Source organism: Heloderma suspectum, chromosome 4 (assembly GCF_057233095.1).
Source record: "Heloderma suspectum isolate Gila_16-S chromosome 4, 16-S_ref, whole genome shotgun sequence".
NCBI lineage: Eukaryota > Metazoa > Chordata > Lepidosauria > Squamata > Helodermatidae > Heloderma > Heloderma suspectum.
The window spans coordinates 238,023,035-238,039,421 of NC_139461.1; the positions used below are offsets into that span (position 1 = coordinate 238,023,035).

The 16,387-nt window shown below is 42.5% G+C and overlaps 2 protein-coding genes across 13 annotated transcripts in view; one reads left to right on the forward strand and one right to left on the reverse strand.

The window, feature by feature from the left end:
• SZT2 (SZT2 subunit of KICSTOR complex) overlaps positions 1-1,522 on the reverse strand; it is a 103,625-nt gene extending 102,103 nt beyond the window's left edge. For all 12 annotated transcript variants that reach the window (XM_084852785.1, XM_084852792.1, XM_084852787.1 and 9 more), the window contains exon 1: positions 1,448-1,522. In XM_084852785.1, the coding sequence (XP_084708911.1) occupies positions 1,448-1,477 (30 nt within the window). In that variant the 5' untranslated portion in view covers positions 1,478-1,522. The remainder of the gene's footprint in view (positions 1-1,447) is intronic.
• Positions 1,523-1,542: 20 nt separating this feature from the next.
• On the forward strand, positions 1,543-16,070 carry MED8 (mediator complex subunit 8). Its single transcript, XM_084852798.1, has 7 exons — positions 1,543-1,607; positions 8,273-8,391; positions 10,003-10,147; positions 10,977-11,117; positions 11,908-11,989; positions 12,181-12,429; positions 13,105-16,070. Exons 1-7 carry the CDS (start codon positions 1,602-1,604, stop codon positions 13,167-13,169), a joined length of 807 nt encoding a protein of 268 aa, XP_084708924.1. The 5' UTR covers positions 1,543-1,601; the 3' UTR covers positions 13,170-16,070.
• Positions 16,071-16,387: the final 317 nt, after the last annotated feature.

Here is a 16,387-nt window from a genome sequence, read left to right on the forward strand (position 1 = left end):
TCTTTGTTTGGCGTACTATCCAGTAGGTGCTGCAGATCCTCATAGAACTGATCTACTTCTGCTTCTTCAGCATCTGTGGTTGGGGCATATATTTGGATCACTGTGATGTTAAATGGCTTACCCTGAATTCGAATTGAGATCATTCTGTTATTTTTTGGATTGTATCCAAGCACTGCTTTAGCCACTTTATTATTAATTATGAAGGCTACTCCATTTCTTCTGTGATCCTCTTGTCCACAGTAGTACATCTGGTGGTCATTTGATGTGAAGTGGCCCATTCCAGTCCATTTCAGTTCACTGACACCCAAAATGTCTATATTTAATCTTGACATCTCCCCAATAACCACATCCAATTTGCCCTGGCTCATAGATCTCACATTCCAGGTTCCTATGATGTGCTGAGCTGTAGAACATCGGATTCGTCGTTCACCACCAGCACCATCGGCTGCTAGCCGTCCTTTCGGCTTTGAGCTAGCTGTGTCATCACATCTGAGGCTAGTTGAACTTATCCTCTGTTCCTCCCCAGTAGCATTTTGACCATCTTCCGACCTGGGAGTCCCATCTTCCGATGGTATACCGACATATCTCTGGTTGTACTGATCCATTTAGTTTTCATGGCAAGACTACTGGGGTGGGTTGCCGTTTCCTTCCCCAGGGATCGTATTTAGTCTGACCTCTCTGCCATGACCTTCCCGTCTTGAGTGTCCCTTCACGGTTTAGCTCATGATGTCATTGAGGTGCTCAAGCTCCAGCACCACGACAAGGTAACGATCTCCTTTGCTACCTCTGCCCAAATATCATACAAAGTTTTTATCTGCTAAAATAGTTTTGTACAGGTCTTCTGCAGACATCAGTCTGTAGTGAAGCGCACCAATGGCTAGGTTGTACAAGCTGCTGGGCAGAACATGGGTGGACTTGATTTGAGGCAGGGGATTGGATTAAATATTTTTAAATGACTCAGTCCCTCTCCATTCGTAATGTACAGCCTTTCCCAATCTGATGTCCTCCAGATGTTTTGGACTACAACTCCATGCTAGCCAGGGGGTTATGAGCACTGGACTTCAACACATCTGGAGGGCACCAGGTTGTAGCAGGCTGATCTAGGGCTAGAACCAGGGTCTTACATTCCTGTAAGAGTTCCCCTTGGAAATGCACGCCCGACCACGCCTTCACTCTATAAACAGGAGACCCAAGGCACGCTAAGAGAGTGCCCCTAAGGAGGCACTTGCATTTGCGCCCCCGCTGCCAACCCCCAATCCCCGCTGCCCCAGCTTCCCATCCCTTTCATGGCTCACACCCCTGCCCACAAAGCTTGAGAACGCCCAGCCAAGCTGCACAGGACACCGAACCGCCGCCGCGCCCGGCGAGGCTTTGCCCCGACCACCCCTCAAGCAATCACCCCACAGGCGGCTCGCGGGGCGGAGGGGTGTGCGCGTGCGTGCGGTACCTCTGAATCGGGTCTCTCGGAGGCTGCCATAGCTGGCACCTTCCCACTCCGGGACGCTCCACCTCATGACGCTCTGACCCGGAAGAGGAAGCCGTACGTGTGAAAAGCCGCCATCCGGGGGTGGGTTTTAGGGCTGCCTCCGGTCCCCCTTACCATGCAGGTGAAACGAGCGAGCGGCGCTTTTGGGTTGGGTGTGGGTTGTTTGGGATCCCCAAATCTGAGGTGGGGCTGGTATGGTATGTTGAGTTGAGGTTGCTTTTGCAGTTGCCTCCTTGTTGAGAGGCAAAACATTAGGTAGAGCTTCCTATCGATGGTGGAACAGACCGCCTCGGAAGGGTTTCAGCTACAATCAATCCATTTGTGAGAAACTTACTCTCACATTTATCTGAAAGTTTCATTGAACTCAGTGGGACTTACTCCAGAGCAAGCATATATAGGACTGTGCTGCTAGAGGTTTTGACGCGAAGACTGGATGAGCTCTTATCGGGGCGCTGTAGCAGCGGATTTCTTGAATCAGCAGTGGGTTGAACTAGATGACCTTTGAGATCCCTTCCAACTCCGAGATTCTATAAACACCGAACTCCTCCGTCAACAGCTCTACAGCACTCTGGTCCCAGTAGGGCGGGCCAGAGTAGGCCTTCCTTGTAAAGGGCTAGTTTAGTTGTTATCCTGGCCGTATAGAACAGCGGCTGCTTCTAAGTTGTTTGTATGGATGGCCCTGTGATCAGTCCAATATATAATATAGTGTATTCTGAAGTAACCGAATACAAAGGAGGGTAGCCTTCTTGTATCTTTATAAGATATGTATAATAAAGTTATGAATAAGATGTATTTTATAAGTTAGAGTTGTTTGCCTTGAAAAGTAGAGTATATATATTTCAAATAAAGGTGCAGTCCTATACACATTTAAACAGAAAAAAATCCTATAACTCCCAGCATTCCCCAGACAGCATGTACGACTTTTTTCTGTCTAAACATGCATAGGATTGCCCCCTAAATTAGTTAAAAATGTAGAAGAGGAAAATCAGGTACAGCTTGTTTAGGGGTTGGGGAAGCTGAAATTCTCTCCTGTGCAAAAAGCTAGAAGTTCGATGGGGCTTATTCCCATATAGATGGATTGCAGCCTAAAATGTGTTTAGGATTGGGGTGCTAGTCAAGTGGAGTGGTATTTGGAGGTGGATTCCTTCTTGGCTGTTTTTTCAGAAGTGCTCTTCTGGGTAACTTTGGAGTAGCTTCTGAATGGTATTGGGGAACCTTACTGATTCATTCAACTTTTTAAATGAAGTGCAGTTCAGGCCTATAGTGTGTCTGCCTTCCCATTGGGGCAGAAATTTCTTCATAAATCAGCGGTGTCACCTGATTAAAGGAATCTTAGTCAATTATTCATATTGGTTTTAACTCAGTAATCAATTACATCTGCATATATTTGCATATGAATAGTTCTGAAGAAGAAAATGTCTGTAATATCCTGGCCTGTAATGCTTCTTCTAGGATGGTGCCTATTAACAGATTTTGTAATTTATCTGTCAAATTTTATCCTGCTTTTTATCAAACGGTGCTATCAAGGCTGCTAACAAAAATAATACAAGTACAATAAAATGCAATAAAATTCAAAATTCAAACATCAATATTGACAATAAAAACAACCAATTAAAACCTCTCTCTACATTCCTGCCAAATGCGCTTCAGATGTTGGTGGGACAGACAGAAGTGTTGTTGTTCAGTCGTGTCCAACTCTTTGTGACCCCATGGACCATAGCACGCCAGGCCTTCCTGTCCTGCGCTCTCTCCCGGAGCGTGCTCAAGCTCATATTCATTGCATCCGTGATGCTATCTAGCCATCTCATCCTCTGCCGTCCCCTTCTCCTTTTGCCTTCAGTCTTTCCCAGCATCAGGGTCTTTTCCAGGGAGTTTTCTCTTCGCATTAGGTGGCCAAAATATTGGAGCTTCAGCTTCAGTATCTGTCCTTCCAATGAGCACTCAGGGTTGATTTCCTTTAGGATGGACTGATTTGACCTCCTTGCAGTCCAGGGCACTCGTAAGAGTCTTCTCCAGCACCACAGTTCGAAAGCATCAATTCTTCGGCGCTCAGCCTTCCTTATAGTCCAGCTCTCACAGCCATACATTACTACTGGGAAAACCATAGCTTTGATTAGACGGACCTTTGTCAGCAAGGTGATGTCTCTGCTTCTTACTATGCTGTCTAGGTTGGCCATAGCTTTCCTCCCAAGGAGCAAGCATCTTTTAATTTCATGGCTACAGTCACTGTCTGCGGTGATGTTGGAGCCCAAGAAAGTAAAATCTGTCACTGCTTCCATTTCTTCCCCTTCTATATGCCAGGAAGTGATGGGGCCAGATGCCATGATCTTCGTTTTTTTAATGTTGAGTTTCAAACCAGCTTTTGCACTCTCCACTTTCACCCTCAACAAGAGGCTCTTTAGATCCTCTTCGCTTTCTGCCATTAGGGTGGTATCATCTGCATATCGGAGGTTGTTGATAATTCTCCCAGCAATCTTAATTCCGACCTCTGATTCATCCAACCCGGCATTTCTCATGATGTACTCTGCATATAAGTTAAATAAGCAGGGTGACAATATGCAGCCTTGTCGTACTCCTTTCCCAATTTTGAACCAATCGGTTGTTCCATGTCTGGTTCTGACTGTTGCTTCTTGACCCTCGTACAGGTTTCTCAGGAGACAGGTAAGGTGGTCTGGTACTCCCATCACTTTCAGAATTTGCCACAGTTTGTTGTGATCCACACAATCAAAGGCTTTAGCGTAGTCAATGAAGCAGAAATAGACGTTTTTCTGGAATTCTCTTGCTTTCTCCATGATGCAGCGAATGTTGGCAATTTGATCTCTAGTTCCTCTGCCTCTTCGAAACCCAGCTTGTACTTCCGGTAGTTCTCGGTTCGCATACTGCTGAAGCCTAGCTTGTAGGATTTTGAGCATCACCTTGCTGGCATGTGAAATGAGCGCAATTGTGCGGTAGTTTGAACACTCTTTGGCGTTGCCCTTCTTTGGAATTGGAATGTAAACTGACCTTTTCCAGTCTTGTGGCCACTGTTGAGTGTTCCAGATTTGTTGGCATATTGAATGCAGCACTTTAACAGCATCATCTTTTAGGATTTTAAATAGCTCGGCTGGAATACTGTCATCTCCGCTAGCTTTGTTGTTACTAATGCTTCCTAAGGCCCACTTGACTTCACTCTCTAGGATGTCCGGCTCAAGTTCAGTGAGCGCACTATCATGGCTATCAGGGACATTCAGATCTTTCCTGTATAGTTCTTCTGTGTATTCTTGCCACCTCTTCTTAATCTCATCTGCTTCTGTTAGGTCCCTGCCTTCTTTGTCCTTTATCATGCCCGTCTTTGCACAAAACGTTCCCTTGAGATCTCCAATTTTCTTGAAGAGATCTCTAGTCTTTCCCATTCTGTTGTTTTCCTCGATTTCTTTGCATTGTTCATTTAAGAAGGCCTTCTTGTCTCTCGTTGCTATTCTCTGGAACTCTGCATTCAGTTGGGTATATCTTCCCCTTTCTCCCTTGCTTTTCGCTTCCCTTCTTTCGTGAGCTACTTGTAAAGCCTCATCAGACAGCCACTTTGCTTTCTTGCATTTCTTTTTCTTTGGGATGGATTTCGTTGCTGCCTCCTGAACAATGTTACGGACCTCCGTCCATAGTTCCTCAGGCACTCTGTCTATCAGGTCTAATCCCTGAAATCTATTCCTCACCTCCACTGTATATTCATCAGGGATATGATTTAGGTCATACCTGAACGGTTTAGTGGTTTTCCCGGCGTTCTTCAATTTAAGCCGAAATTACAGACAGAAGTACATCTATTCAAAATAATTAAGTTTTTTTTAAATCTGGTGTTCAGTTCACCTTTAATTGATTATGCAACCATAGTAAAAAGCAGGCATACATACTTGATGTGGGGGATTTCCTGAAGAAATATGAGGTACTGCTGTTTGCATAGGTCAGGGGTGGGCAACCTTTTTGGGCCTGTGGGCACATTTGTAAATTTTTCTCAGACCCATGGGTGCATTTGTCATTTTGGCCTGTGGGCATTTTGTGATTGCCACTTTTCTTCACCCCACCCATTGCCTGGATTCTCACTTTTCTTGCCCTGCTTGCCTGGACTCCCACTTTTCTTCCTCCCACCAATGCACCTTCCCTAGGCCCAAACCATGACCCCCACTAAAGAGGAAGCAGGAAGTCTGCAGAGTGGGGGCTGCTTTTCTGACTTCCTGCTTCTTCCTTCAGGCTTCAGGGGTGCCTAGGTGAGGCATGCAGTGGGGGGAGTTGTGGTTTGGGGCTGAGGAAGGTGTGTGGGAGAGAAGTGCAAGGGAGTCTTAGTGGGTGCCTATGGGCATCACTTTGCCAACCACTGGGAAAGATTGAAGGCAAAAGGAGAAGGGGACAGCAGAGGATGAGATGGCTAGACAGCATCACCGATGCAATGAATATGGACTTGAGCACACTCCGGGAGAGAGCGCAGGACAGGAAGGCCTGGCATGCTATGGTCCATGGGGTCACGAAGAGTTGGACATGACTGAATGACTGAACAACAACAACAAGCATAGGTTTATTATATTAAACAGATATAGATTCATTATTAATAATCACCTAGCATTGTGGCTGAGGTTTTTATTTCAAAAATTCCAATGAATATTAAGTTAATTTGCATAACATAAATGTTATGTGGGTTTTTTATTGGAATACTTGGAAATATTTTAAATCAGTAGCTTGTACTTTCCTTACATTGTTTAAATTTAAGAAAACACACACTAATTGACACACTAATTTTAACAACTTAAAAACTGCATGATACGCTGACAATCACTCATTTATTTCAGCAGAGTTGAATTCTCTTCCACTAAGGTTGTTGGGACACCCTCAGTTTCACTTTCACTACTTATTAGTTCCATTTCACTCTGAGACGTATATATATTTCAATGACTTATATGTTTTCTTATGCATACATGCTAGGGATAATCAGCTGAAAAACATTAATTACAACAATGAAAATAACAAGGTTGCCTAATAACTACCTATAATTGGCATATGTTCATTTTTACTTGTGAATATATGAAATGGAAAATTTTCCACCCCACATCGCTCTTCATTAGTAAAGGGTTACTTGGGAGTAAGACTCTCCTTGTGAGTAAGACGTTCCCTCAGGTGACCTTGATGGCCGGCTGCTGCGTGGGCGAGGCTGTGAATGCTCAAACTTAAAAGCCTTCAGTTCTGGACAAAGAGTTGCTGGAACAGTGTCTGTTCTCCAGCTCCTAGGCTTGCATTCCCTGGCAGCCTTGCTCCTTGTGAGATCCTGTGTGCTTGGACTTTGGTACTGACTTTTGCAGGTTTCCAGCCTTTCCCTGACATCACCTGAAGCAAAACATCAAGCAGGTTTGCTTCTTGGACATTTTCTCCCCAGCCATCTCCTCCTTTCTGGAAAGTCTCAGATAACTCAACTGACTAACCAAATTGTGTTCGGCACTTGAAATGAGGCATTGAGAGTACAGAGCATATTAACCAACCTTCTAAGTTTGGTGTACTTTCAGTATTTTTTTGTCTTGATGTCTTGTTCATTTACAATATTCAATACATTTTCCAAAAAACAGTACACAACTGTAGCATGGAATACAAGCAGAGTCTGAAGAAGGCACATGACTGCCCTGCTGTGTGTGTTTATTATTTATGAGATTTGTATGCTGCCCCATAACATAGAGTTCTCTGGGCAGCTTATGATAAATACATTTAAAAGCAATGTAGATACAAAACGGAATATAAAACCATAAAATCAAAAGCAACATAAAGTAAATCAAGAAACAAATCTCACAGCATCCCCCAAAGGAGCTTTCTCTGTAGTGGCCCCCATCTGTGGAATGCCCTTCCCAGGGAGATCTGCTTTGTGTCTTCATTGTATACATTTAGATGCCAGGTTAAGACCTCCTTCTTTAAGCAGTTAGTCTTTAATCTGTAGTTTTATTATTAGTTTTACTCCTGGGTCTGCAATGTTTTAAATATTTTTAATGTTTAATATTATATTATTTTGATACTTTTCTTGTATGTCTGTTACTTTGTGGTGGTGGTTGTTGTCTGGTTTGGTTTTGAGGGCATTTGCCAGTCAGGCAGTATATAACTCTAATAAGTAACCCAAAATTAAAGGGACTGTTTCTTCTCTCCTGCTTTGTTCTTTTTAGGTAACTACCCACACATCCATTCTACTTTTCTTCATAATAAGATGATTTCCTTGATTGTTTTACAGAACACTCCTATACATATCTGCTCAGAAGTAAGTTCTGCTGAGTTCAGTGGGGCTTACTCCTAGGTAAGTGTGTATAGGATTGCAGCTGGGAGTTGCCTTTTTCTATAACTTTACTAGTTTAGCACTATTTTTTTGTGTGATGGGCTGGGCTAAGTGCAATTGTACCCATCAGCCTTCTAAAGAAGTCCACAAATATTACTAGCCAATATGTACTTGTGTTAGTCATTTCAGGCCTAAAAGGGAAAAAAGGGAGCTAGCTTCCCTGCCTGGTCACTTGGAGGTAAGGATGTACGAGAATTTCAGCAAAAGATCAAAGTGCAACAGATCAAAGTTGCTTCCTGTAAGATCTCAGATATTTGCTTCAAAATGCTGCAGTGATGCTGCATAGTGTAAATCAACTTCGTTGTCATGATATGTCTGGATGTAAAGAGGTGACTGCATGATTATACTACAAGGAAAATCATTATGGAGGTGGGTGGCCATATGCCTGAGGGACTGTTTGCCCCTGTCATTGGAGAGCTGCTGTATTTAACTTTACCTTCTGTCCTTTCCAGAGAGAGGAGAAGCAGCTTGAACTATCACTAGAGGTGCTCATCAGTCAAGTGGCTGACCTAAAGAATTCCTTGGTCAGTTTCATTTACAAACTGGAGAATGAATATGACCGTCTCACCTGGTAAGAGGATGGGACAATGTTTATGTGGCCAGTCTTGGTTATGGGGGCGGGGGAACCATTGCAGCATCTTAAGGTACATTTCAACATAAATCTGAGCCGATATGTTGTAGTTTTACGCAGGATCCTTACTAGTCCACCCTAGGATATATATTTGGATGGTGCGGACAAACATCAGATTCTGTATCAAGTTGACAACTAGGGGTATAATCCTTTGCACATTTACCTGGGAGCAAATCTCATTGAATTCACTAGTGCTTACTTCTGATTAGAGATGTAAGATTTCTGGAAATTTTGAAGCCATGGGAAAAAACCTTTTTTTTTTTTCTGGGAGGTTTCAGAAAAAAATGAAAATTTTGGGAAAAATTGAAAATTAAGCAATACTTTTTTTAGCGCTCTTTACAGATCTAAAGTCACTTTGTTGCTTTAGGACAGCCTTCCCCAACCTGATACTGTCCAGATATTTTGGACTTCAGTTCCCATCAGCCCCAGGCAGCATGGCCAATAGTCAGGAATGCTGGGCATTGTAGGCCAAAACATCTGGAGGGACCAGGTTGTGGAGGGCTGCTTTAGGAACATAGCGCAACCTTTCTGTTCCTAAAGTTATTTTAAATATAACTTGGTTTGCTCATAAAATTATCATTGTATTTTAAAACTTTTAAAAAGTAAACTTAGTAAATTTGTGAGTATTATCAGAATAAACTATGCTTTTACATTTATTGTACCAAATGGTTACTGTCAAGAATGTACAGTGGTGACTCTACTCACATGTTGGGAAACTAAGCATAAATGTTTATCAGTAAAATATACTTTCGATCAATAATTTTAATAAGGAATTAAAGAAATAACTATGCTGGGAATCTTACAAAGAGGATTAAAAAAACATTTCCCCCCCATGGCTTCATTATTTCCAGACATTTTATATCTCTAGTCCTTCTATAAAAGTGTTCTTATTACATCGTTTTTAGAAATCATTTTTGGGGGCGTAAAAGCTGGATAACAATATATAAACACTTTGTCTTAAATTCTAAAAGTAAATATTTTGTAATCCAAAATTTTCCAATTTCTCAGAAAAAAACAAAAGCGTTCCATGGAAAAACCCCTGGAGAAAATGGTATTTTTTCCGGGTTTTTTCCAGGCCTTCACATCTCCACTTCTGAATACATATGTATAGGATCAGACCATTAAGCAGATATGAAGCATGTTTTTATTGAACCAGCACTGTTTGAGGTATGCTGCTGAGGAGTGCATAAAATCCCTGTAACAGATGCTGTTTGATGGTTTATCATAAATGTAGGTATATATGAGAAGCAGCTAATTTGCTCAGGGTTTACTGAGACTGGACTGATGTCCTGGAACCAGAGTGTAGGATCCACATAGCCTGTTCTCCTCTACACCCATGCCCACCACTCTCAGAGATATTCTGCATAGGGTAGTCTGTGCATACCACTCTCAGCTCAGTGTGCTGTGATATCTGCTAAAATTAGAGATGGTTATGATCATGCTGCTGTAATTATTTGCCTTAGAATGAAGTTTGCTTTTTTGGCCAAAATAATTATAGGCAGGGGTGTTCTTTATGTGTGCCTCATTTCCGTTTCACAATTTCTGCCTCAGGCCCTCGGTGCTTGACAGCTTTGCTCTGCTCTCAGGGCAGCTAAACACCCTGAATAAAGTGCTGAAGAATGAGAAGACTCCGTTGCTGCGCAACCAGGTCATAATTCCATTAGTGCTATCTCCAGACCGTGATGAAGAGATTATGGTAAGGATCTGGCTTCCAACTTGCATTTTTTATCAACTGTGCAAATAATTCCTTGGCTTCAAGGGGCAAGTGAGAAACTGAGTGACAGGTTGAGCATGGTGAAATGAAAACAGCAGAATAAATATAGACAATACAATCATACCTATTTTCCATAAATCCAAGTGATTTTTTTAAGACTTATTCATAGCTATGATTGGGAAAGGAGTTGGATATGAATAGCGCAAAGCTTGCTCAGTCTTTGCAAAGGGGGAAATGTGGAACAGCTGTGAAACCAGGAGAACTCCCTCCTCCTGCTCCTTCCGTGTTCCCTGCTGACTCTCTGTGCTCTGTTATTAGAGCTCTCATCTATAGAAATAGCAGAATGAGGTGGCAGAGCTCCAAGGTGGTGGAATGGTTATGTAACATGCTGTACCATTAGTAGGAGATATAAATTAATAATTGTGAGTAGACGATACCACTCAAGACGGCAGGTGGAGGAATCCATGTTTTATTGATTCCCCCACCTGAAGTCTCTGTAAGTAGAAAACGAGTGTAGCAGGAAATGGATAGGTTTAGTTCTCACTGATTTTTTTTCCTCTCATAACGTTTTGTTCTTGTGGGAGAGCATAAAAATTGTATCTCCTATCATGCCCCATTCTGTATTAGCATCCATCTCTTCCCTTTTCTGCTTCCTGTCACTGCCCCATAATGTGGCAGCCCAGGCTGTGTGTATACTGTATACCAAACATGAGAATGTCAGGCCCCTGCAACAGGCCTGTAAGTTCAGCTTTGTATTCTTTGGCTTTGCTGCAAAGTATGACTTTGAGCCCTGATAGTCTGAATGTTGTAGCGGCAGACAGAAGGACGAGTGCCAGTGTTCAGCCATGAGGTTGTACCTGATCACCTACGAACCAAGCCTGATCCTGAGGTGGAGGAGCAAGAAAAGCAGCTGAGCACGGATGCAGCTCGCATTGGTACTGATGTGGCACAGGTAAGGGTATCTCTTGTGTAGGCTATTCAAAATTCCTCCATTTTGATTGTTAACTTCTGTAGCTAAATCTTTTTGTAGGTACTCCTTTGCATCACTTTCCACTTCCTTGTCCTCACCTTTAATCCTTTGCATTAGGAATCTCCACTTCACAGTGTGCAAAGCAATTTTAGCTAGCCCCAGCTAGCCCTGTCAAATATTAATCAAGGCATGCTTTAAAAGGTTGCTGTCAGTTTCATTTGTAAAGCAAAGAAAATTTTCAAAAGCTGAGTCAAAGAGGTAAATATTCTACACTGTAATGTTACATTTCTCTTTGGGGTCTGAATATTATGCTTTCTTTGAAGAAGCAAAGTGTGTGGGCGCATGCGTGTGTGCGATGTAAATACTATTCTATTGCTGTCTCATGCATATTTCTGGAGAACAAGTGCCTCCTGGGAAAATGTGCCTCTTGGGAAAAAGGTTTAGGAAGCAATGAGCTCAATTACGTTGGGTGCTGTAGGGCAAAATAATAGTTTACAATGGCCCTGGTGACAAACGTGGAAATCGGGAACATGGTGCCCATCAAAGGATTATCTAAATTGCTTCTAAATTCATATTTATCACGTGTCCAAAATAAAGTAAGTGCTATCAAGATGCTGTGAGAATTTGACTTCATAAATGGTTGTTTCCATGTTCCTGAAAATCTGATAGGCCTTGGAGGAAATTTCTGTAGTTCTATGGAATGAGATAATGAGGAAAAAAAGGTAGTAGAAATTATCTGACATATTTTATTATGCAAATCTTATGGTTTCAGAAACAGATTCAAAGCCTAAACAAAATGTGTTCAAACTTGCTGGAGAAAATCAACAAAGAAGAACGAGAGTCTGAGAGTGGAGGTATGGCATTGGATGATTGTGGGGGCATTGGATAGGGTACACAGCTCAGAAACAGTAGTCCCAGAAATAGAGAGCTAATACAAGTATAACAGGAGCCAAGATTAACAATGATGAAAGAGTTTCGTTGGGAAAAAGACTGAACACTCAGTTTGGTGGCAGTGTGCCCTATGAACATTCCTCCATCCTTGCAGGTTTACGGCAGAACAAGCAAACATTCAACCCTGCTGATACCAGCGCACTGGTTGCAGCTGTGGCCTTTGGGAAGGGACTGTCAAATAGGCGTCCACCAGGTGTGGCGGGACCTGTCCAGTCTGGTCAACCAGGTGCCAATACCATCATAGCAGGTACTTCTGCCATGCAACAGGTACAAATGTCTGGAGCACAAAGCCAGCAACAGCAAATGCTTGGAGGAGTGCAGATGTCACAAGCAAGCCAACCAGGTAAATAAAAGCCTTCAGCTACACTGAAGAGTCTCTAGAGTGCAGAAGTGAAAGTGAAATGCAGGGGATATTGTTGGGACAAGAGAAACTGGTGTCCAAGTGAAATTAAATGCATACCTTTGTATAAAAATACAGGTTTTAGAGAAAGACAACCATAAGGGAGACCCTCAACAAGATATGTAGTCGCTGCCCTTCTGTTCACGTCATGTGTAGTAGGGCATATGATAGCCTACAGATTCATGCTATCATTTCCCAGGAAGCTCTGAGCTTTGAGATGGAACATGGTGTTACAGAGCAAATGTATAGCACTATCAGTGGCTACAATACCAGTGGCTACTGAATGGCTGTTGCTGGGGAACAACAGCAGAAGAAGGCTATGGTCCTCATGTCCTGCTTGTGGCCACTGTGGGAAACAGGATGCTGGACTATATAGTTTTTCTTATGTTCTTATAGATCAAAACAAGTCTGATTGATTTGCGCAAAGTGAAGATGGGGAGGGGATTGCAGAAGCGAGAGAGTAGCTCTGCTTCCTCTAGAAAGTTTGTGTGAGGAAGATCCTGATCTGATCCCTGGGGAATTATGAGAGGAAATTTCCCCCAGCAATGTTGGTCTTCCCTGAGATGTAGGCCTTTCTCCTTATTACGTTGCTAAGCCCAGTTCCTTTCCCATCTCCAGGTAAGATGCCCAGTGGTATAAAAACCAATATCAAATCTGCTTCAATGCATCCTTATCAAAGATGAGTCAGAAGTACTCTGGCCTGTTGCTGTTCCTGGACTTCCTTTCAGACACATCATTTCTTCACCTCACTCTCAGCAGTGAGGTTCCTGACTGAAATTCTGTCTCCTGAGATCTCCCAAGAGATAATTTATTACATGGCTGCATTGATCACCCAGAACACAGGACTGTACAATGCATACTCTTCATACAGAGTGGCAGAGGCATTTCCTATGAGAAGAACACATCTGCACACTAGCCAGGCCTGGAGGAGGAGTAGATCTTGGCTTTCCCTCCTTAGATATATAATAAGCCTGAATGCCTTGGAGAGTGCACTTCTTTTTGAATTGGTTGATGATGGAGTTGGAGATGATGTACTCTGAGTGTTTTGTTTAATAAATATCAAGTAATATGCCTTGTGTAGCCTTGTTTGTTTCTAGGTTGGGTCATACGAAGCGATGTGGCTTTGTTTTCTTTTTCACAGATTGCTTGAATCCAGTGCCATTGAGACAGACCATTAAATCGTCTGGCTTGATTCCTGCAGATAATATTGATCCCCAGCCATTAAATCAGATAGATCCAAATACAAAATGTCTTCCACAGGAGGGGCAAAAAGACATTCACTGTGATGGGTAGCAATCTAGATGATTTGAAAAAAACACTTCCCTGACCCTGCACCCTGAATGTGTAACGTAAATTCTTTGTATTGCATGGGCACCATACACACTATTCAGTAGAACCCATCCATAAGGAAAAATTCCTGTTGATGCACCCGGTTATGTTCTCAGCCTATGATGCCAGTCATAGGCCTCTCACATTCCATTTCACATTAAATCCAGTCAAGTTTTTTGCTCCCATGATTGCCATTGTGAGATTTTCCAGAGCATCGCTCACCTTACAGAAATTCTTTTTGGGCCCAAATATGCATAGTTATGTAGAGTATTCATTTTACTTGCTTTATTCCAGTTTGCTTGCTTTATTCTAGTGACTTAACTTGGGTGTTGTGGTTGCTGTGTTCCTGTATATAGTTCTACAGTTTATGGCACCAAATATATGTAAGTGGCTACAAGGGCAAATGGGTGTAAACTAGGTGGAGGAGCTGGTGTTTCTGGCATCCTGGTATGATATATGCTTCAAGGAAAACTCTGGAGAAACTCTGAACAAAAAATTCCATATGTATGTCTTTGAATCTAAGCCTGTCCAAAAAGATAGTGATCACTTATTTAAAAGACGAGGTCCTGTAGGAATAGATGGGGCAGGTGAAGGGGTGAATGGAAGAAGTACAGATGCAATAACTCAAAGGTTTGATATCGAAATAGTTCTTGGCTTTGGCCATTGCCTGCTGAGTTCAGTACAGTGGTCTGCTTCAGTAGACTCCCAAGGTGCTTGGTAGTTTTGTAGAAAAAAAAACCCTTCCCAAGGAAAATGATCTATTCTACTCCTTGCCTCCTCTCAGTACAGTGTAGCACACCAAGTTCATGTGTGTTTCATGGGATTTAAAGCAGGGACATAAAGATACACACTGCCTGAGAGATGGTCCCATTCCTGAAGCATATATTCAGCAAGAATTCCTCCTGTTAGTGCTTAAGGGCTAATAATTTGTATTATACCTCTTGGCAGTTGCCATAGATCACTGGGAAAAGTTGGCACCTTATGCTACCCTGAAAACTTGATCAGGGGTCCTGTATAATCTGCATAGCTCTTCATCTATTAGACTTTTGCCTACCTTGTGAGCTAGCCAGCTAGCCATCCAGAGAGTCTTCAGTTCTAAGGCATATTGTGACAATGCAAAAGCTAGCGTGACAATATGGTGGAGAATTCAAGCTTTGCAATACATTCCTTTCTTGCACTAGGAATTATTAGGCTCTGATCACAATCTTACCATTTTTTAAGATTTAGTACAGACTCTTTAGACTCGGCCTGGGCCCTTTTTTTTTCCTATTCCTCAGTTCCATGGGTATCACTATCAAGCCAAACTTCCATTTCAGTGCATTCACAGCAAAGCAATATGATATTATATTGACTCTGTGTGAAGTTATGATGTTCCAGGAACATATCAGGAAGAAGCTCAGCCTACCTTTACTGAGTGGAAGAGCCTTGATTGACAGGGATGTATGATGTATAGGGCTCATCTGTTTATAAGTCACAGAACACCCAAATTAGGTATGAAAAGTCTTGCCTCACCAACCTTTTCGTATGCTTTGAAGCTATCATTAAACATGCCCATAGAAGCAATCCAGCAGACTTCATATCTTGATTTTTCAGGAAGCCTTTGACAAATGTTCTTCATCAAAGGCTCCTAATTTATTTATTTCATGTCTGTACCACCCAATAGCTGAAGTTCTCTGGGCGGTTCACAAGAATTAATTGGAAGAAATGATTGCAGTAAATCCTGTTGCCATTTGCACATCCCATTAAATAGCTGTGGAAGGGTACAGTGGGGCTGCATATTTGGGACTTGGGGGGTGGGGGGGAAGGGGGTGCAGAATAATAAGGACGGCTTACCACTTCCGGTTGGAGATGGCGTCGTGATCGGCTCGTTGCTGCATCTCCTAAGTTTCAGCTTTAAAACTACCTCTTTGAAGCTGTCGTGTTATCTGGGTATTTGCAATTAAACTTGCTTAACCTTTTGTTTTCTGTTTCCACACTTATATTTGCTTGCTGTGCTTTTGGAAGTGAGAGGAGGATGGCAACATCGAGGGGGAGGAAAGGCTTGGGAACACCGCCTACCCCCCCAACTGCCCCCCCCCAGCAAAGGTTTCTAACAATGCGGGAGAGGGAGAGGAGTTGCTTGTTTTGATTAAAAAAATATGTCCTCGCAGTTATCAGTGCAGTCAAAGAAGCTTGAAACAATTCAGGATTCCATTACTACCCTTCAAGGGTCTGTGGACTCAATGAATATTTGTCTTCAAAAGATGGAGTCGAAAGTTAATGCACATGAATACTGGGTTACTGCTCACGAAACTGCTCTGGATACCTCTCATAATGTTCTGTCTGCTCGAATTTCTCAACTGGAGGCCTCTGCTCAGAGAGCTAACCTCCATATTCTTGGCTTTAAAGATCTGGCTACAGATCTCCGTCTCGCTGAGTTCATGGATACATTTCTGTGTGAGTTACTGACTTTGCTTTTTGATTTTCCACTTGATATTGAGCGTGCTTATCGTGTTCCTGGTTCTACATGAGGCATCAGAGTAGGACCTATTATTGTCCAATTTTTACGTGCTTCCATGAAAGATTATCTTAA

Coding starts and splice junctions, on each gene's coding strand:
- MED8 (XM_084852798.1), top strand. Junction 8,392..10,002: donor GAATATGACCGTCTCACCTG/GTAAGAGGATGG, acceptor TTTCTGCCTCAG/GCCCTCGGTGCTTGACAGCT. Junction 11,990..12,180: donor ACGAGAGTCTGAGAGTGGAG/GTATGGCATTGG, acceptor CCATCCTTGCAG/GTTTACGGCAGAACAAGCAA.